General features: G+C 49.6%; 1 protein-coding gene across 2 annotated transcripts in view; it reads left to right on the forward strand.

Annotated features, from left to right (window-relative positions):
* FLI1 (Fli-1 proto-oncogene, ETS transcription factor) overlaps positions 1-22,387 on the forward strand; it is a 120,627-nt gene that overhangs the window by 72,349 nt on the left and 25,891 nt on the right. For both annotated transcript variants that reach the window (XM_047072287.1, XM_047072286.1), the window contains 3 exons: positions 3,693-3,847; positions 8,161-8,364; positions 17,524-17,589. In XM_047072287.1, coding sequence (XP_046928243.1) covers positions 3,693-3,847; positions 8,161-8,364; positions 17,524-17,589 — 425 coding nt within the window. The remainder of the gene's footprint in view (positions 1-3,692; positions 3,848-8,160; positions 8,365-17,523; positions 17,590-22,387) is intronic.

Genomic DNA, 22,387 nt, shown 5'->3' on the forward strand with positions numbered 1-22,387 from the left:
CCCCCTGGGCGCTCGGAGGAGGGCCGGCCTGGTCAAGTGTAGTGGTCCAGGGTGATGCCAAGCTTCTCTGAGGGCCCCCCTAGCGGAGGGGTCTGGGACTGAGGACAGGGCCTCATTCCAGAGGAGAAGCACCCACGAGTGGGCAGCCAGACAGCTTGCCTTATATTGCCAGGGAGTAGGTGCATCCAGAGGGGCGGGGATGGGGGGAAGGAGCGAGGAGGAAGCAGAACTAGAACTTACGTGGAGGTTCCATCTACCGTTCGGCCCCCAGTGGTCACCCCGGCAAGAGAACCCCGGTCCTGGCTGTGCTTCTGATGTCTTCTTCTGGGAGCCGGCCGATCCTGTGACCTGGGCACCCACCTTCCCGGCAGGTGCTCATCTTAGGGCTCGTGGCTCCTCTTTTCACCAGGTGCCTTTTACCAAATGTTTCCTCTTTTCGCATTTATTTTTCTCTATTCCTGGCGCCAAGGCCTGGCCCTGCCATCGGTGGCTATGGCATAAAGGGTTGCTCCGCTTTGGCAATTTCTGTGGCTCTGACTTTTCACCCCTGCATGGCAAGAGGTCGGTTTTTAGCTCAGAAATCGCCAGCGGCCCAGCTGACAGGGGAAATCAGTTTTTGAATCTTGTCTCCCTGATATTGCCGATGGGGGGCACGGCCTACGGAAGAGCACCCACTCTTCCGTCATGCCCGCCCCCAGTTGGATGTTGCTCTCCTCCCCGAAAGTTCTCTCACCCCTGCCCACGGCCCTTGCACTCAAGCATCCGGCAGAGGAAGCGCGTGCTCTGGCCACCCCACCCTCTGCCACGGGGTTCCCAGCCAATGAAAACGTCGCTCCCTTGGTTGAAGGCCAACTTAATCCTGCAAACTCCCACTGCACTTGGGTTGTTTCACAGTGGACAAGTATGTTGGGAAAGGCCGCCAGGCCGCGGCGGCGTGCGTGTGCATGTGTTTTGGGGATGTGCACGTGTCTGTGTGTGTGTGCACGCGTGTACTCGTGGGCGCGTGTGTGTGAGTGCGCGCACGCGCCTTCTTGCGGTTAGCCATGAGGAGGGTGGGGGACCCGGCGAGCTTGGCCAGAGCTCCGCTCAGACACAGGACCAGGGTCTTTCTGGGACTGCTTCCGGACGGGCCAAGTCCTTCAACAGCAGAAGCCAAAGGGCCAAACTGGTGAAAAGCCCTGATGTGCTACTGCCTCTCCGCAGACTGCCATGGGGACATTAAACCTTCAACAATCTGGGGCTCTGACGGCTGGTTCTTGGTTCTCTGCCTGGAAAAACAGTAGGCGAATAGTAAAACCTTAAATTCTAACATGTGTAAGTTATACATCTTATTTTCATTTTCAGCCCATGTTCCCCTCTGTAAGACATCAGGAAAAAATTACCGTCTGACTTCTAATATCTCAGTGGAGCATTTATCTCCCAGCTATGATAAGTGATCTTCAATATTTTTTTCCTTTCAGATTAAGAGACAAATTCATTTAATTGTCTTTTATTGGATGTGTTCTGGCCCCCCTGCCCTGCCTGGGCCCCCAGCCCCCACCCCTGCCCCCTCCCTTCCCCCCGCCCCCCAACCCCGGGCCGTTACTCCCTTCCTCTGTGTCAGGGACTGCTCTCCCGGCTTCTGGAGGTGCCGCCACCGGCCGCGGGATGGGCGAGGCCCTATCTGGCACGACCTGGCTCCTTCAGTCCTCATGATGGTTGGTCCCTGCCCAAAGCAGAGTGAGGAGGGCAGCGGCCAGGCCTCTGGGAAGCCTGGAGTCGTTCTGCGGCCCAAGGTTGGGCAGCTGTAATCTGAACCTTATCTGAACTCCTTGGTCTGAAGGCCTGGTTTGGAGCTCTTGAGAGAACTGGCTGTCTCCCAGGTCCGATGCTTCCTGCGCTGTGCAACCACGGCTGCAGCCTCTCCAGGGCCTTCCAGTTGTCTCCTTTGGTCCTGCTGCTGCCGGAGGGGCTGAAGGGAAGCTAGGGCAGGGCAGGACCGCACTTCCCCCAGGCACGCTGGGAGGGGCCGCGATGCTGGGCTGGCGGGGTATGTGGAGCGTTCTGCTGGCCCGCTCCCGGGCACGGGTGGCCACAAGTGGAGTGTCGGCTTAGATCTCCAGACGGCTGCTCATTGCTGAGCTGGCGCCAGGGAACAGGCTCCCTGCACCCATGTTGCAACACACCAGGTGCTAACTGGGCTCTGTACATCCAGACGGAGTTGGATGACTTTTGCCTTTTGCACTTCCTTCTGGTTCTTCCGTGAGCGTGGCATCCAGGGCTGCAAAAGGCCACAAAGGCCACAGCCTTTCTATCAGGTTAAAGTTCTTGGATTCTATTCCTTCTTCATGAAGCAACCAGCCCGTGTGTGTGTGTGTGTGTGTGTGTGTGTGTGTGTGTCTGTGTGTTAAAGTAAGCTCTGTGGAGTGCCTACATGGCTTAGTCGGTTAAGCAACCAACTCTTTCAGCTCAGGTCATGATTTCATGGTTAATGGGATCAAGCCCCATGTCGGGCTCTGTGCTGACAGCACAGAGCCTACTTGGGATTCTCTCTTTCCTTATCTCTCTGCCCCCCCCACCCCGACTTGTGCTCTCTCTCTCTCTCTGTCTCTGTCTCTAAAAATAAATAAATTCATTTGAAAAAATAGGGGTGCTTGAGTGGCTCAGTTGGTTGAGCATCCAACTCTTGATTTTGGCTCAGGTCATGATCCCAGGGTCAGGGGATCAAGCCCCATGTCAGGCTCTGTTCCTGACAGAATGAAGCCTGCTTGGGATTCTCTCTCTCCCTCTCCCTATGCCCCTCCCTTCCTCGCACACTTTCTCTCTCTGAAAATAAATAAGCATTAAAAAAATGAAAAAAATAAAGTAAGCTCTATGCCCAACGTGGGGTTCAGACTCAGGACCCAGAGATCAAGAGTCACATGCTCTACCAACTGAGCCAGCCAGGCACGCCCGTATGGGTGTTTTGATGGGAGAGCTTAACACCGAAGACCTGAGTCCTGCTCAGGTCACACTAGCTGTGTGACCCTGGGCCAGTCACCTCACCTCTCAGTTTCCTTAACCATAAAGAGGAGATATGAACCGTTGGATGGGTATTGGGAAGTTAAAATAGGACCGGGTACGAGAAATGCATCAAAATCATATATGTGCAGTAGAAATACTTCACTCAGCAAACACTGATCACTCGTCTCCTATAGAAGGCACTACGTAAGACGTTGAGGTTTAAAGGAGGAAGTCCTGTCAATCTCTCAGGAAACTCCCAATCCAGCGGGGGAAGAGGACCCGCTAAGCTAACAATCACCCAGCGTGACCAGAGCTAGAACCATGGCAGAAACAGAGTGCCGGGGTGGGGGTGGGAGGCGGAGGCCTACCTGGGGGCCAAGGCCAGGGCAAGTGCTGTTGGAGCACAGGTTGCCTGGCAACAAGGCTAAAAATGTCAGCTGCCGTCAGATTGGGAGGGCTGTGATGCGGTCCTGAGAAGTCCAGACTCTAGTCTGAGGCCAGTAGGGAGCTGCCAAAAGTTTTTAAGTGCCGTAATTATAGGATTGGGCTGGGATTTGAAAACCCTGGTGGCGGCGTGGAGGATAGAAATAAGGCAGCAGCAGCGTTGCACCAAGTGGGGCTGGGAAATGGCGCCATGATTGTCTGCCCACGCTGTGCTGATGGCAGCCGGAGTGATGACTTCCTCTGGGCTTTGTGTCCTCTCGCCTCAGGGAGTCTCCAGTGGACTGCAGTGTTAGCAAATGCAGCAAGCTAGTTGGTGGAAGCGAGTCCAACGCCATGAACTACAACAGCTACATGGACGAGAAGAACGGCCCCCCTCCTCCCAACATGACCACCAACGAGAGGAGGGTCATCGTCCCTGCAGGTACTTTGGGAACCAGGCTGCCGGCTGGCATCCGTGCCCTCACTTTCCTGGGCTAGTAGTTGGAGGGCGGGCTTGTCCCGGTTGGGCATCTGAACCTTTACCTGATACCCTATTCGCTATGGAAGTGCTGACTTAGGAGGGCTACCTTCCTCACCTTCCTTCCCACTGTCCTTCAAGATAGTGTCCCAAGTGTCACCAGCACCCTGAAGGGCAGGTGCCGGGAGCCCACCCTCAAACAGGTCACGTCATAGACTCGACCTCAGGACACGGTACCACAGGATGAGGACTGCCAAGAGGGCAGAGGCAAGGCCGTCTGAAACCAGAAGGAGTCCCAGGAACTCCTGGACGGGCCCGCCCTTGCCTTTAAGGAGAAGAGTGGCCGCAGAGGTCTGTCATGTCCATCAGGCAGTACTTCCTGGCATCTGCAAGCTTCCACCTTTCCAAAATTACAGCCAGCTCTCTTCGTTTCAAAATAGAAATAACTATATTTAACAAATGGAGCGCCTTAACGTGTGCAGCAAGTTATGTCATTATGTAAAAATAGCCTATTTTTCCTAGGTATTGGTGCTGTTTGGTTACAGAAAATAAAATCATTGTTCAAGCCTTCCGTCCATTGGCCGGATGCTCTGCCTCAGCTAGACCAGCTAGCTCAGCAGCCTGGTCAGAAAGGGGGTTTGAAAACTGCAGCGGGTAGAGTCGGTGCCAGGTAGAAGGAGCGAGAACGTCCAAATCTTAAGCAGAGTGAATTACAGGGCAGGGATTAAAACTAATCTTACCAAAATAACATGACCAAAAAGGCACAACCCCTTCCATTCGCAAAAGTGTAAGTGCCGTGGTGTCTGAGGGCAAAGGATTAGACATCTCTTTGAGGTAGTGCAAAGGAATTTGCTTGTTGGCCTAGAAGGCATGGTTTTGTAATGAGCCTCTCCTTCCTACGCCCTTTTGTATTTATTTTCCATGGGAAGCCGTGTCTCACCATCTCGTAGGACTATGGCCGCGTAGCATCCCTGCGCGCCAGGCCAAACTCAAGGTGGCAGAGGGTGGGAGGTGTGGGACCCAGGGAGGCAGGAGGAGCTGGGAAAATAGGAATTTTTCTGTGCCCTGCAGGACCTGAAAACTATTCATAAAGGATTTTTTTGAGTTTCCCTTTTCCACAAGCACACGGCTTCACACAGGAGGAGGGAGAGTAGTTCCTATTTTCTGAGCACTTTCCAGATGCCGGGCGCATTTAACTGCTTTCTCTACTTACACTACTTTTATCATTTAACGTTTGATCCCCTCCCTCTCTCCCTCCTTCAGACACCAGGAATGTTTAGCTCAGGTGCATTTGTAAGGTCCAAGAAAACCGTGTTCCTCCCTTCTCATCAAAGGAAGCAGACAATGAAGGAACGATAATGCAGACAGGGTGGGGACCTCGCTGCTCTCCCCTAAGCAAAGCCAAGCTTCTCCGGGCCTTTGCACATCTGGCATCAGACTGCCCTGTTTTGCCAAACAGTGGCCAGCATGGGAAGGCACTCTTGGGCACTGAAGAGTCAGGGCATCAGAGATTGTCTCTGAACCAAATATGGATGCCATCTCATTTTCGTCGTCACTTCTGGGAGCAGAGAGGGGGCAAACAGACAGGCTGCTTGGTTGACCCTTTCACTCTGAGTTGGTGTTGAAATACTTCCAAAAGGAATATCAAAATGTCAGCCTTCAGTGGACCAAGGTAATAATAATGATAGCAGTAATGGTGAAAATAGCGTGAATTCTTATCAAAGGGTTTTCAAAGCCTTTCTTGCAATGAATTCGCTGGCTATGGATTTACTTCATTACTTTCCCTCTGGTGAGATCTTTCAACATTATCATCAGACATTCTGGCTTCCTCCAGGCCAGCCGCCTGGACATGAGGGAAAGTTTCATTTGGGCAAGTCCACAAATCAAGGCAATAAAACATTTGTGAAACAACTGATTGAATTTATGGTGGAGATTTTGAGACAAGTATAAACGAGGGCTCTGGTTAATCACCAGTTTCAGGTTCGGATGGGAAGAAACTAGGACTAAATCATCCAGGAAATACATTTGGAAGAGTTTAGCGTGATCCAGAGTGGAAGCTTTAGAAGTCATTGTGCTGTAAAGGGAGAGAAATAATATTGTGATAGAGCCCAAAGCAAGAGAGGAAATATTAAAATAAATTAAATACATGGTGTAAAATCGAATTTGAGGCCTCGAACACTAAAAGTGAGGAGTCAGGATGAAGCAGAGGAGAGCAGATGAAATAAAAATGCTGCGTAATCCATTGCCCACCTGTGCCGTTTTCCTTTAGAATTCCTAAATGGTACAAAATATTTCCATTTCCCAGTGGCCCATGCCTAGTTGTTTCTGGAGAGTAAAAGAGGTCAACAAACCAAGAAATTGTTGAGAGAGAGAGAGAGAGAGAGAGGGAGGGAGAGAGATGCATATAGACTTGTACAATGAAGCGTTAGGAGGAGCTCTGTTATTTGGCAGAACAGCTCACAGGTGGGAAGGCAAGAGGAGGGGCTTTGGGTCAGGGGGACCCACCCCCTCCACCAAGTGAAGTCCTGGGAAGGCTCAAGGTTGAGCTGCGGACTTAACCTTTCCAAACTCCTCTTGCAATCTGTAAAATGAAGACAAAAGCCATTTTGCTGGATTTTCTAGATGCGTGAGCCACGGGCCGTGTGAGGCAGCTGGCACACGGTAGCCCCCCCAGATCCAGGCCAGTTACCGGGTACTGGTTGTTGGGCGGCAGTCTGTGACCTGAACTCCAAAGTCTCTTCTCTCCTCTTTTGCCATCTCTTGTACCTCCAGCGCCAGGACAGCAACCACTCCCGCCCGTGGGCCGAGGCTGGGCCCTTCGCAGAGCAGACTCAGCCCCCGCCACCTAGATACTCACATGTAAAAACCAAGGAGAAAGGGAGAACCCACGGCAAACAAGGGTGATCAGCAGAAGCTCTGAGTAAAAGTGCTGGGGAATTCGTGTTCGGTGAGAGGGAGGCCACAGAACTTCGCTCCCTTCCCCACGGCCACTCCTAATCCTCCAAACCTGGTTCCCATATTTGCCCAGAACCTTCACAGACTCTGAATGAGAGGGTGAAGGGCTGAGAAGGTGCACAGATATCCTTTCCTGGGAAATATGCTAAGGAAGCAGGCCCGGTAGAAGCTGGGGGCTGACAGCTTGCCTACAAGGCCAAGCCTCCTCCCCTCATCCAGGCAGCCTTCCGTATTTCTCCAAGTTCACACTATTCCCCTCCAGCCATGATTCCTTCAACTACCACCATGAAATTTGTTGCTTAATTATGTGGTTTCCTGCCTAAATGTTTCACATGGGCAGATATCTCATGTGGCCAAGAGCCATGCAGTTTTCTTCTGTGATGGGCATTTTTTTCTGATGGGCATATTTAAGGTGTCTATTGGATTTGCTGATAATCGGTTGCCAAGGAAAGAGACGGCTTCCAGTCTGTGATAAGATACAAGCGCTCTACCTGCTGTGGAATTTGCTGGAACTCATCGCCAGCCCTCAAAGCATACCCACACCCATCATCCACACACCTAGCCAGAAAGGAGCTGTGAGGCCCCTGGGTGGAGAGGACCTCCATCATCACATTATTTTTGTTCACTCAAAGGCTGAAGGGCTGAAAGGTTTTCTCTCTCCAGTGTGTTTCCCTCATCTCTGGGGACTTAAATATCGTAAAAAACGTTTGGGGGATGATCTGGTAGAAATTTCAACCCAGCTGTCTCCACAAGGAGAAAACCCAGGTTGGATTTATGTTAAAGGCTCACAGCGCTGGGTTTTCCAACTGTACAGATGGAATTGCAGGAAAAGTGTACACATATGTGTTCCCTTCTGTAGCCATCGGAGAGATTGGTGTTCTTCCCGTGCAATCGTTAATGTTCTTAAGATACAGATGGTTTCCCTTTCCAGAGGACTTTGGTCCCTGGGTCCGTGGAACTGTGTTTACTTTCATTTGGATGCCACCATTTCTCCAGCAAAGGTTTTAATGGCCCTCCAAATACTTTAAAGGGAATGTTCTGTCACGATGCCTAGGGAGACATCTAAGAACCTCCCCGGAGTGCTAAGTGGTTCAGGCAGTGCCAGATGTGGAGGAGCCAGATGGGAGTTCTAGAAGGACCATCTGGGAGGGAACCCACTTTCCCACTGAGGGAGAGAGTGGGGGGAGGGAGAAGGGGGGAACGGGGGAAGGAGGAGGACAAGGAGAAGGAGGGATGGGGAGAGAGAGGGTATATGCAGCCTTCATGAAGGCAGGGGAGTCCTGGCCGGCCCTGCCCTTGCTAATGAGCCCTCTCCTCTGCAGACCCCACGCTGTGGACTCAGGAGCACGTGCGGCAGTGGCTGGAGTGGGCGATAAAGGAGTATGGCTTGATGGAGATCGACACATCCTTTTTCCAGAACATGGATGGCAAGGAACTGTGTAAAATGAACAAGGAGGACTTCCTCCGAGCCACCTCCCTCTACAACACGGAAGTGCTGTTGTCACACCTCAGTTACCTCAGGGAAAGTAAGTGTCCTGTCTGTTTCTGGGCAGCGGAGCCCCTCGGAGGGTGTGGCCGAGTCCCCAGGGCTGGGAGAAGACTCTGAACGGCCCTGTCAAAATGAAGACCGATTTCCCATGGAGCTAATCCAGGAAAAGGAAACTGGTTCCCCCCACAGTCAGTTTTTGTTGGGCAGATGCTACCGGAGCCTCACACGTCAAGGCCTGTGAAGTTGCCAAGGTCTCATGGGCTCCTACAGACCCTGAAAGGGGGCTGACCCAGTCCCGTAGTGTCAAGGGAAGCGGAATAAGAACTGGAGAAAAAAGCAGGGAGCTGTGACCCGGTGGGGCCTGCCAGAGTGTAGTTGCCAGGAGAACCCCTTTCCAGAAACTACTTTGCCCTGGAATTATAAATAGATGGACACCCTGGCTGGTATTTTCGTGTGCAATGATTCAAAGTTCCTCCGGTAAACTCTAGATTCATGGGTTTAGGATTTAAGGTGTTGAAAACGTACACATTAGCTTCCTCTTCTCTTTGGTGTCATTCTGGCCCGCCCGAACCCCACCTTTGCGGGCTGCTCACTACGCACCCTTCCTAGCCAAACAGGGGAGCAGCCGACCTTCCATGTGCGTGAGGGTCTCTTGGACATGTTCTTCTGGCACAGCGAGAAGGAAAAAAGAGCTTTGGAAAAGGCGATTTTATGAAAGAAACTGTGTAGTCGTTCAAAAGATTTATCCGATATCAGAGTGCTCAGGCACCAAGATCCCATCATTTCCATGTGCATTTCATTTACTATTCAGTATGCACAGAGATAGGAACAATTCTTTCAGGCATGCTAATAGCCTCAGCCCTAACGCTTCACTGGAAATCCAAGCGTGGTGGTAGGTGTATCAGTGACCCCAAGTACTGAAGGATTTGTCTGTGGCCAGAAAAGGTGGCACAGAGATCAGGGAGGTGATGCTGCAGGAAGACTGATGGGGGTTCTTTCTACGAGGGAGTTTTTTAACAGTCAGCCCTGAGCAGGGATAGACAGGCAACCTTGGGATTCAGTGTTTGCCGTCAATAGCCAGAGCTGCCTGGGGGCGCCTGGGCGGCTCGGTCGGTTGAGCGTCCGACTTCGGCTCAGGTCATGATCTCACGGTCTGTGAGTTCGAGCCCTGCATCGGGGTCTGTGCTGATGGCTCAGAGCCTGGAGCCTGCCTCCCATTCTGTGTCTCCCTTTCTCTCTGCCCCTTCCCTGCTCATGCTCTGTCTCTCCCTGACTCAAAAATAAATAAAAAACATTAAGAAAAAAAAAAAATAGCCAGAGCTGCCGGGAATCTTGTAGGAGTTAAGCTTTGGAATGAAGGAACTTGATGATTTTAAAGCCCCTTCCAAGCTGAGGTCTTTGGACAGTGCCTGCGGGCTGCGTTTCCTGGCCTCCTGGGCTCTGGGTTGGTTGGTTATTTCTTCGTTGTCTCCCCATCATTCAGTGCGGCTTCAGCTCACCATCTCTGTAATCTTCTGTCTCATTCTACAGCAGCGTGCTACATGGGGTGGAAGCAACACACACTGGCTATAAAATTAAAAAATTTTTTAAATGCCTTTGGAAGTTTCCACTGGTGCCTCCGGGCACTCTGGTCACCTCTCCGAGGCGTCTCGTAACCAGCAAGAGAGTGTGGATGATGCAGTGTATGTTAACACCAGAGCAGTTACCTCATGTCTGAGTCTTGCTGCAACGTGAGGTCAGCCCAAGAAACAACAAGCTCAAAAAAAAGGGGGCGATTCTCTACCCAGTTTTCCTGAGCTTTGGAGAATTAGCATTTTCTAATGATCTGTATTTCTCAGCCTTTAAATGTTTATGGAATTTTTTTTTAAAAAAAGTTTCTTTGCACAGAGCCCCGCAGCGATGCTAGCCAGGCAGGGAAGAGGTTGGAAGTGAGCAACGTAAGTTGGGCACAAGAAGTGTGGATCAGCAAAGCAAGGACGCTGTTGGAGCCTACCTTTCTGCTTCTTTGGGCATCATATGGTGGAGGGCCAGGAATCATTGGCCCCTGTACTTTCTTTGTGGGAGAAGAGAGAGACAGCAGCAACATGGACAGTACGTCCGATCACTTTAAGGGACCAATAATTTGGGGTTCCGTGGCAGATGCCTTTGTTGGGGAAATGTTCAAGTGCATTCTGCCTTGACGTGGGGAACTCCCCTTCATGCCATGTGAAACCATTCAGGCCTGCTTTCTGGCAGGTCCATAAACAACCAAAGTCCCCATTAGGGTTTCCTGCCACCGAAGAACCCAAGCCACAGACCCTGAAGCAAGACCAACACCTGCCCCAACGGCTCAGGCATTGGCTAAGGTCGCCCCTGGTAACCATGATAGAGGAGCACAGACACTAAGGGGCAAAGGAGTGAGAGGGTCGTGAAGCATGAGGGCCGGAGCGTTGGTCTTTTGGGGGCCACAAGTACGAGGCCAAGAAAAAGCATGCCTCGCTGCTTCTTTCCCTCTTTCGTTTCAAGAATATTTGTAGACGTTGAGGAAGATAGGCCCCGTAACTACATATGTAGATATGCCCCCAAAGCAATAAAAATATGACGTTTCCAGAAAGTTGTTTATGAGCGGAGGAAATTTCCAGGGTGGAGAGGAGATGGAACAAGGTGCCTATTTGATACGACGCTGAGCGCAACAGCTAAATATGAAGTGCTCGGTGCCATGATAGAAAAACCATGTCTGCCTGCAGAAACAAAAATTAAAATGCTGTATGAAGGCTCAAAAAAAGAAAATAAAACCTGCCAGAGCATAGTATGGTAACAGTCCAAGGGCCTTTTGATGCACCATCATGGGAAAAAAATTTTGATTCATGCTTCTCTTCAACTGGTGTCTCCCTTCGGATTCTGGCCTCGGGGACGCTCTGTGTTGGGCGGTGTCTGGCCAGCTAAGACCCCTGCGGGAGGTATGTGCCTGGTGACTGTCTGCGCGCAGGATCGCAGGGAACCCTCCCCGTGCCGACCAACATGCCTTCAAACACTTTATTGTTTTTCCAGACTTACTTCCAGCGGATGTTTTGTGCTCAGGCAGGGAGGCCGGTATTTTGGGGACAGAGGTTGGGGCAGCTGAGTGGAGGCAGGGGAGAGGGGTGCTAATTCCTGGTGCTTTGTCCTCTGTCCTGTTGTTGAGGAGGGGCCCGGGGCTCAAACATCCCCCACTCTGGCAAGAGGTGGGGCGCAAGTAGCTGAGCTCCTCGACGCAGATGGGGGCGGAAACGCCGTGGGGCTAAGGAAAAGTCAGCAGAAGAAAACTGGAGGCCCTCTGATTTAGCTGGAAGTCGGAAGACGCCACATTCGTTGTATCCCTCCAACGTATCTGATCTTTCTGGACTTGCACAGAAAACAAGGAAACCGTGTGGGGTAAGAAGCTCTAGCACCAAATTCACACTTTCACAAAAGGTGCTGGAGCATTTGCTCTGGTTGTCTGGGAGGGGAGCTATACCTTTAAATGTCAGACACCACACTTCAATGTTAAAATGTATTTTCCCGGGGTGGAGAAGAAACAGTGGTGTCCTGAGTGCCTCTATGCCCCGTCTGGTGGCCTGGCATGCCCGGATTCATCTGGCCTGCTTGGAAGTGCTTGGTCTCCGTACTTCAGCTTTTCAGCCGTCCCAGACAGAGTGGCCGTCCCCTACACCCGCGCTCTGTAACATCACCCGCACTGGACATGGGAGGGGGCCGGTGGGGGCGGGGGGCTGGGACGGATGCCCACAGTACTTGGGACGATTCTGGGGTCCCCCGGGGACACCGGGGCTCAGGTGTGCGTCTCCCCAGGTGTCGTTCACTGTACAGGGACAGGATGCCCCCTTGTGGACACCACGTGGACAATTGTTTATCACCCCCATTTTAGAGCCAAAGCAACCGAGGTCTGGAGGGCTTCAGAAATTGGTTCAAAGGCGGACGCCAGTGGAGAGCAGCCTGGGAGCTAAGCCCCAGGCCTCCTAAGTGTCAGTCTGCCATCGGCCCGCAGCTTCATGCTCTGATGTGAGATGGCCCGAGAGAGAGAGACAGGGAGCTAACCTCCCTTCTCTGCCTTAGAATTAGCCTCGTGCCCCTGATGCTTCCATGTTGCCGGCCAGGCCACTTTCCCCACAGCATTTTCTGTTTTCATTTGCACCAAGAGATAAATGCCTTCCGAAACTTCCCTGTGGCCTCCTGGAATGAGGCAGATTAAAGCCAAACCTATCACCACGCTAACCCTGTCCTTCTTTCTTCCCGGTGCCGCCCCACAGCCTGGACCCGCCAGGCGGCCCCACCAGTATCTCTGTCGGGCACACCCCATTGGCAGAGGCCGTATTTACAGGCCAAGGGCTGCGGGAAATGAGATTGGGCCGTCACAAGGCGCGGTGGGGACGGACCTCAGAGGAAGTGAGAGCCCTCTCGGCTGGCAGTTCAGACTCAGGGCCACTGGGGGGAGTTTGGGCTTTCTGGGAGCCCAGAAGGTTCTGGGCTTGGGGTGGCCAGAGGCCGAAGAAGGAAAAGGAGTCCTTTGTCATTTTACAAAAAGTGGGAGATCTGTATGTGTTTCGGAGCCTGACCTGTGAGAAAGTGCCGAGAGACCGTGTTTTGAAATCGCGGTGGCGCAAGAGAATGATATATCGTGCAGCAGGGAGGCTGCAGAAAAGGTATCTATCTTGAGTCCGATTTTTAATTTAAACTTAATGGAAAACACATTTTGCGTTCCGCGGCCTTCCCACCGGCAGCCTCAGATGGTTGGGCAAAGGTGATGGGTCCGGGCAATTAAGCTGGTGAAGCATTATCCCTTCCAGGCCGGGATCTGACCAGTAAAAGAGAACAGGATTCGGGCAGAACAAAAGACCAGATTGCCCTGGACTCAGTCGTCCAGCCGGGCCTGTTGTTGAGAACATGGAGCCGTATGTCTCCGCTCCCTCCTCCCGCCCCACCCCTACACTTCAGCCAGAGCCATTGATGCAGCCCAGAGAAAGGGAAACCCACATTCAATAGGCAGGAGACAAAGGCTTTGGCACCGGAAGGAGGACGGTTGTCTCCCCAGCTCCAGGTGTCCCCGATGAAGAGCAAGTTACGTTGGGGGAACGTAGAACCAAAGAAAGACCCATTGTTGGGCCTCTACCTCACACCTGCAAAGCTTCACTCTGCTCATTTCCATCTTTTTGCAGATCCCTAATATGATATCCAGTGACGGATGGACTCAAAAAGGGGAAATTATTTTTCCCTTATGCTTTCACTTTGGGAAGGCCAGTCCATTCTCGGCAGCAGTCACTTCATGCTTTCCGGGGCCCCAGATTAGCAGATATACTTATATGCCTGTGTCCGTACATTAAGTGAATAAATAAACGTTCTAACTGAAGGGTGCAGAGTCGAGTAAAAATCATAAATGCACAACTCAAGGAACTGGCACAAAGGGAATCCCCTCGCTTGGTTGTTGTTGTTGTTGTTGTTGTTTAAGTTTATTTATTTATTTTGAGAGCAATAGAGATAGCACCAGTGGGGTGGAGGCAGAGAGAGGGAGAGAGCGAGAGAATCCCAAGCAGGCTCCACACTGTCAGTGCAGAGCCTGATGCGGGGCTCGAACTCATGAACCGTGAGATCATGACCTGAGCCGAAACCAAGAACCGGAAGCTTAACCGGCTGAGCCACCCGGACACCCCTCCACTCACTTGTATAATCACCCCCCAGGTCAAGGAGTAGACCAGAAGCCCCCTTGCGCCCTCTCTCTGTCCCCCACTCCTCCCTAGCAAGGTAACCACTGTCTTGATTCCCGACGCCATAGGTGAGTTTTGTCTGTTTCTTAGATTTAGCCTGAAGGCTGCAGGGTCTGCTGGACTGAGAACAGGTTTTGCAGATAAACCAGAATGGGAATCCTGGCTTCCTGGGCTTTGTGGCTGTGTGACCCTGAGCAAATGACTTGACTTCTCCCAGTGCTGATCTGTAAAAGGAGAAGAACGTGACACTGGCTTTGCCTGGCTCACGTTAGGGATAAAAGGAGAGAATAGATATAAAGTGTCCGCTGCATACTGCTTTCAGGAGAGTTGCCTTCCCTCCTCCTATCACAGCCTGTTTACTCCAACAGGACGACAGGACGGTGTCAGGAAAGATTAGGAGCTCACCTTAGCTCTACACAGATGGAGCCTCAAAGCAGGAGAAAGAAAATCCAAAGCAACAGAGCAAGAGAGGAGGCTCCAGGAAGGATCTTCTTGTATCAGAACAAATTCCCATAAGAAAAGGGTGTGCCGTGCCACCCCCTGTAGCCTGAAGAACTTGTCAAGTAAAAATCGGAGAAGAGAAAAGATGTCAGTCCCTTGGGAGGGAGGCCAGATGCCCCCCAACCAGCCCCTCCTTCCAGGAGTGAAACTTGAACCAGGAACGGTCTTCAGGGCAAAATCCTTTTCCTAGGTTACCATGAAATATGTATTTCATGCAAGCTTTGCAGAGGTCAAACGACCCTTTCTCTTGGCTTTCTGGGAGTTTCCTGTGGAATTCATATGTGCCCAAAGAAGAACTTTCACCAAGGGGAAAATTTAATAAATGTGGTTTATCTAAGCTTCGTGCTCTCAGCTAAATCTGCACTAATGACTCAGGCAGTTTGCTCCTCTGAGACCATCATTTTTCTTTATTTGCTCCAGCCGTGAGGTTTCAGCCTGAGGGAGAGAATGTCGGGGACAGAAAGGCAGACATTCTTGGTCTTACTCCTGAGACCTTTTTTTCTATTCCCTTGGAACGCTCGGTTCTATTTCTTAACCTCCTTCCAGTCATGGAGGATTATTTCTTATTGCAGCAGAACCCGTCCGCAACTCCAGGTCCAGAAGACAAGACAAACGCTCAGCAAGCTCTTTTATAAAGGGGTCATTGTATGTCATTGCGGTGTCTGTGGGAGAAGGGGTATAAAAATAGTAATGATAACCAGCTAGCATTTGCTGAACACTTACTATGAACCAAGGTCTTTTTTGAGCACTTTACAGGTATTATTCTATCCAATTGTTGCAACAACTGTGCTAAGTAGATGTTATTATTAGCCCATTTTATTGTTTTTAAAGCTTTTTGTTAATGTTTATTTACATTTGAGAGAGAGACAGACAGAGCCTGAGCCGGGGAGGGCCAGAGAGAGAGGGAGACATAGAATCAGAAGCAGGCTCCAGGCTCTGAGCTGTCAGCACGGAGCCTGACGCGGGACTTGAACCCGTGAACCATGAGATCATGACCTGAGCCAAAGTAGGACACTTAACTGACTGAACCACCCAGGTGCCCTTTAAAGCTTTTTTTTTTTTTTAAGTTTATTTATTTATGGAAAGAGAGAGAGAGAGCAAGAGCACAGGCAGAGAGAGAGAAAGAGAGAGAGAGAGAGAGGGAGAGAGAGAATCCCAAGCAGGCTTCACACCATCAGCTCAGACCCCGACACGGGGTGCGAATCCACAAACTGTGAGATCATAACCCGAGCTGAAATCAAGAGTCAGACGCTTAACCGACTGAGTCACCCAGGCACCCCAGCCCATTTCCGACACCATTTTCTCTGTGGCTTAGAGAGATTGGGTAAATTGAGGGAGGTTACTGAGCTAAGGGTTAAGAGGCAGGTCTAACTTTCAACTCTTGTCTGCATAACAACTGTATTGAAATGAGGTTGTCACAGCCTCACCTGATCCTTGATGTTTTTCAGAATGGACTAACCAAATGCCTCTGGTTCTTGGGATATTATACGCACGTGACTGTTTCCTTTCTAAAATGGTCTGCACACATCCACGCTTTGGCATATTGTGGTCTCAGAACCGCCTCCACCCCGCCCCTCTTTTTCGCTTGGAATGGTTTCAGAGCTAGAAGGAACGGTCGCCCAAGCCACAAGTCATAGGTGCTGGGCAGCTGGGTGATTCCCGTAAAATTCTCTCCCTCGTCGTCTGGCCTGGAAGGGCACACATTTTCTCCGAGGCGCACAACCAAACGCCCACAGCTGGGTGAGGCAGCGGCTGTGCTCCTGCAACCCCGCCATGACTGGAGGCTAAAAATAGGAGCGTCTGCCAGCCCATCCCCTGTCCTAAGCCCTGGCACCCAAGTCAGCCGCCCGTCTGCAGAGGGAAGGGAAAATTTGCAAAGACTTCCCCAGCCTCCAATACCTACGGCAGGCTTATCCTGTAGTCTGCAAAAGCACATCCCAGCCCTGGTCTTGAGGGCACTTGTGAGTTTCCCCAGGAGACTCTCGAGGAGAATTGCAAACATGCCTACAGTTCACAAAACGAAACCCTTGGGTTCTTTTGAAACTAAGGAACGAGCCCCATTTTAGGGGAAAGGGGGAGTTTTTACATGCAACAGAAAAGAACTGTCACCCCTGTGAAATTCCTAGGGCAGTGCCCGGTAAGAGTAGTTACGCGTTAAGGGTTCATCTTAGGAGATGGGGTAGCAGCACTCTGGAAATTGAATGGATTGTGCCCCACGATCAGCTGTGTTCTCTCAGACATTTGCAAAGGAAGGCGAAGGTTACTACCGGCCCTCCTGCCATCCTGACCCCTTCCCAACCGCCAACACTCCCCTCCATTCTCAGTGACCGATACCCAAGCATCTCACCCGCCAGTAAAATGACCTGTCTGTAAACCCACCGGATACCATAGCACGCAGGAACTGTGTAGCCGCTTCTCCAGGGTGTGGCAAAACTGCAAACTGCAGGCCAGATCGGTCCAACTCTGGCCCATGGACAAAACAAAACAAGACAAAACAAAACAAAAACAAAGAAGAATGTACAGCAGAGACTGCAGTTAGCCCACAAAGCCTAAAATATTTACTATCTGGTCTTTATAGAAAAAGCTTGCCAACTCCTCCTGTAGTTTAACCCCTTCGTTTTGCTGCTGCAGAAATCAAAGTCTAGACTTCCCTATGGCCGCACAGGGAGAGTCTCAGTCCTGTGCTCCTGCCATGATGGGGTGTGGACACCCAGGAGCTTCAGAACTGTGAACATGGCTGCTGGCGAGGGCTGTGTGTGTCCCACTCACGGGTATTCTGTCCTAACTAGCTCTGGCCGGAGCTCCAGAATCAAACACATTCCCCGCAGGAGGCAGGATGGATTCCATGAACTCTTTCTCTCAAGGAGCCATCTGTCTCTCTTACCTACCCGGATCTATTCCCCTCCTGACTCCCTTCTCCTCCCATCTTCTACTCCTGATCTACCCTTGTTATAACATGCTTTTGTTTTGCCTTACAGGTTCACTGTTGGCCTATAACACGACCTCCCACACAGACCAATCCTCACGACTGAGTGTCAAAGAAGGTGAGTCTGTTCTCTCATGCATTTTCTTCAGTCCCAGGAAAGGCACGGTTCCATGCTGTTAAGATTGGCGTGGGGAACTCCAAATCGGTGCACTCTTAACCTTAAAAACAAGATCGGTGGTTATTTTATGAGCAAAAACTGGTTTATGTGGGAAGGGCAGAGAATAGCAATTCAGGATAAACAAGCTATGGGGAAAGCATAGGTCAGCCCAACAAACAAAGGAGAGAGGAACGTTATTTTATGGAGAACATGGAGGAAGTTGGGAGGAGTTGTTGTGAATGTAAGTCCACTGGAGAAAAGTAAGAGTTCGGGGGTGATGACAGCTTCTCATTGTCTGAGGTGCAGGGGGTAGCTGATTTCTTGCAGGAGATGTAATGTACATCTTTCCCTGTTGGAACCTGTAACTGATGATTCTTTCCTGTTGAGATTCATCTGTTGTGATAGGTCATTGACACATCTGTTGAAGTCTATAATTGACCATTCTTCCTGTAATTGACATGTGAGTGGTACTGCCCCCCTCCCCCCACTAGGTCTCTCTTTCTGGCCCCCCAACTCCATTTTATTGAGGTTTCCCTTTGTTAATTTTCAAGCACCAAATCTTTTGTTCCGCTCAGATTTTTCTAGCATACAAGGCAAGAAGCCAAAGCATATCCCGCTTGCACTAACTGCAAAAATGCAGCAAGGTTTTGGGGCACCTGGTTGGCTCAGTTGTTGAGCATCGGACTCTTATTTCAGGTCAGGTCATGATCCCGGGGTCATGGGATCGAATCCTGCATTGGGCTCCACACTGAGCATGAAGCCTGCTTGAGCCTGCTTGAGCTTGAGGCTCTCTCTCTCCCCTTCTGCCCCTCTCCCCTGCTCACTCTCTCTCTCTCTCTCTCTCTCTCTCTCTCAGGAATAAAAATAAAAACATTTAAAAAAATACAGCAAGGTTTTTAAATATCTTGTAATGATATCAAAGATATGACTTGACATTGTTACCCCATGAAATAAAAGCTGTTGCTCTTCGAGGACTGCACCCTTTCAAAGCTGGAAGTTGGGGGCTTTTCTCTGTTGAAGATCATGAAATGAAGATTTTTAAGGATTCTTGCAAAGCCACATTTTAAGGGTCTCTTTTTTTTCCTAACAAATTTTAGCAATGCCAATTTATTTTTAAAGTGGTGATGTGGGGATTTGGTCTAGTGGGTTTGGTTTAGTTGAGAGAGACAGGAACAACCTCAACAAATGGTATTTACCAGTGAGGATTTGATTGCAATAGCACCTCTCCACATCTTATTTACAAAACATTGTGAGGATGTGTTGTTCCAGATACTGTGTTAGATCCCAGGCATTTAAACAAGTGAATGATTCGTGGTACCTGGTTTAAAGGAGAAAAAATGTAAGTGAAAAAAATCTGCCCAAGGCAAAAAAAAAAAAAAATCCACAGAGGAGGGGAATTTTGAGTGGCGGCTTAAAGAGCGAATAGGAGTCTGATGAACACACTCCCTTCCTTGACTTTCTACTTTGCCACTTTTTTTTTCATGTACATCTGCTGTATGCCCATCACTCACTTTGCCCTCTCCCCCACCCCCTATCAACCCTCAGTTTGTTGGGATGAGCACTGGGTGTTGTATGGAAAGCAATTTAACAATAAATCATACATATATATATATATTATATATATAATATATATAATAATGCACAATATATATAGTACATATATATAATGACAGTAAATCATATAAATATATATAATATTATATATGTGTGTGTATATATATATATATATAATGTACATGTGGTGTAAAATTGAATGAATGAAGGCAGAAATTTTCCATGTAGGTTGCATGTAGTATAGCTCAGCATAAGATTTCAGAGAAACATGAAGCTCTTCTAACAGAAAAGCCTTAAGGAACATTGATTCAGAATCCTCGTGAGTTATGGAGGAGGCAGACCCAAAAAGCATGGGTGTTTTGGCCACGATCACACCTTTGGTTACATAGGACTTTGTGTTTCCTGTTAACAATTTATAATCAGATGATAACCAGAGAATTTAGTGAAAGGAATATACAACATGGTGAATCTGCTTTTAAACTTTTGTGGTTTCATTTATTTCCTCTCCCCCGCCTCCTACCCCACGCTGGGTCCCTCCTATTCATGCTACTGTTTTCCTTTCCGAATCACATTTTTTTGGATTTTGCCATGAAAGCTAAAGTCATATTGACTCATTCTGCAGTCCAAGCCACATTTTACTTGCTGACCTAGTTAACATCATGTTGCAGATGTCTATCATAGAGAAAATATATTATAGTGACAAACATATTAAATTCGAGGTCAGGGCACCCTTGGCTTGGTCTGGGGAGATCACTTCATGCCCCGCATCTTCGTTTCCTGTCAAATAAAAGGACTGAACTAAGTCAGTAGGGGTTTGACTCTTGAGCTCTGGGCTTCTAAAGGGATGTTCTAGAGCCCCAGGTGAGGGCTCCGCCTTCATCAGGGCCACACTGTTTTGATCTGGTTTATTTATTGAGTTAAAATTTCATTTGAGGATAGGGATCCAGCTCTTGGAAAGAAGGGGGTAAGCGAAAAAGAAGGACTGAAGGGAGAGAGGGAGAAAGGGAAGGGGAGGAAAGGAAAAGAAGGAGATCCTTCAAAGTTCCTTCAGTTGTTCAGGCTAAACCCTGCTGGCAACCAGTGAGACTGGGGCCGAGCCAATGAGAGAATATCTGATAATGGGCTTAAAATAAAGACTTTCGTTTAGAAGCAAGTCTGAATTGAGCTGCATTGATGAGCTGCAGCTCATTACTCCTCCAGGGGTCTTAGCTTTCAGCCCTCTCCTTTACCTACCATACTGCATTTCCTTCCCTTGGCTCCTTTGTGCACAGGGCGGCCGAGCATTTGCAGTGCCACTGGGCTTATTCAGGCTTATTGCAGGAGTAGCTCGCTCTTGCTGGGCAACAACCCCTCTTCTGAAATGAATTAACTGTAGTATCCAGGCAAACGCACGCTGCCAGGACCTCATTCAGGTGGTGCCGGGGCATTTATCTCCCAACATCGGCCCTGGCCTCTAGAGACCATTAAGTCTGTGCTTTGCAGGTGCATCTTTTGTCCCCAGTAAAGCTTTCCACTTGAGCTGTCTTGCTTCTGTGTTGCCTCCCCCCTTGTGAGGTGGTCTGAATCTGTCTGAAAGGCCCATCGCCCACAAAACAAAGTGCATTAGCAAGACAAAGCTAATCAGGCTTCTCTCTCCTTCCTTTTCACTCTCCTCCCCACCTCTTTCCCTCTCTCTCTCCCTCTCTCTCTTCCTCTCCTGCTTTTTCTCTAATAGCTGTCTTGATTACTGAAAACATTAAATGGAAAACTCAAGAGAAAACACCGAGCCACCTTGGCTCCACGTTGTTGGAATAAGACACACACATAGCCCCAAACAAGCCCAGAGTTCTTCTAGAGCAACAGAGCTGTGTGTGCGTGCGTGCGTGTGTGTGTGTGTGTGTGTGTGTGTGTTGTGCCTCACAAAGGGCAGGTGCTGGCATCACACACAAAGGAAAGAAGTTGAAGAGATGATGTCTATTGTGCTTCTTCCATTCACTTATCAAATGAGAGTGCCTTTTTCTTTAAAATGGCATAATCACCCTTCCAGCTTGTCTCTTGCAAATGATTGCGCCCTCGGAGGGTCATTTGTGCCCAGGAAATAAGGCTTGATTTTTAAAATTAATTTATAGCAGTCTCTAAGCCCCTTTACCCGAAGTATTCTATGGTCACGGATTGGACCCAGTCAAAACAGTTGTGCTCACTTGACTTTACTTATCAAGGCTAATGCACTTTCAAAAAATAAATTAGGACGGAAGCAATTGTTACCCATTTACGATAGCAGCCACAGCCGTCGTCTATATGAGGTTTTGTAATACCTTAGACACCCTCTTGCTTTGCCTCCGCTTCTGACCTGGAAACATCCTGAGAGGTAGTTAAGACTCTCTCTCCGTTTTGCGGAGAGAGAAAGTGAGGTTCAGCAACTTTAAGTGGTTCGCTGAAGGAGCACACAGCTGGTCAACAGCACAGCAAAGACTCAACCCCGGTTGGAGTCAAGGTTTCCCTGCTTCAGATGGTCTCCCTGGCAAATACAGCTTTTCCCTTCTGGCCCAATTTCCATGCAGACAGTATCTGGCCTATATGTTGTCGCAGCAGAGATCTGAAACTTTGCCCATTATTTTCCCCTGTGGCCACAGTTTTCCCCAGTGTCATCTCCTTCCATGCCCCTGTACTGTTCTCTTTTCCCAAAGATGAAGTCATACCCAACCCCTGACTGGCACTGCCTTCTAGTCTGAACGGCACAGAGAGTCACTGAGAGAGCTTTTAAAAAACACTGGTGCCCGAGAACAAATATCGTACGACTCCACTCCTACAAGGCACCTTGAGTAGGCAAATCCATAGAGAAGGAACGTAGAATGATGGTTCCTGGGACCAGGAGGAGGGGGGAATGGGGAGCTGTCGTTGAATGGGTACAGTTTCAGTTTGGAATGATGAAAAAGTTCCAACGGTGAAAGTTACACAACACGAACGTACTTGATGCCCCTGAAATGTACACTGAAAAATAGAACGGTAAATTCTGCGATGGATGTTTTGGCACGATCAAAAAAATGAAAAATTTAAATGAAAAAAAAAATTAAAATGTTGATTCCCAGGCCCCAGACATGACCAATTCTACTTCAGAATATCTAGGAGTGACACATGCACATTGGGAATTTTTTAAAGCTCTCCAGTTTAATCTCATAAGCTGCAGCCCAAATTGGGAAGCCTATGCTACAGTGCAGACACAAAC

Source organism: Lynx rufus, unplaced genomic scaffold (genome assembly GCF_022079265.1).
Source record: "Lynx rufus isolate CCGP_SWC_20201006 ecotype Redwood Valley unplaced genomic scaffold, mLynRuf1.p SCAF_9, whole genome shotgun sequence".
Lineage (NCBI taxonomy): Eukaryota > Metazoa > Chordata > Mammalia > Carnivora > Felidae > Lynx > Lynx rufus.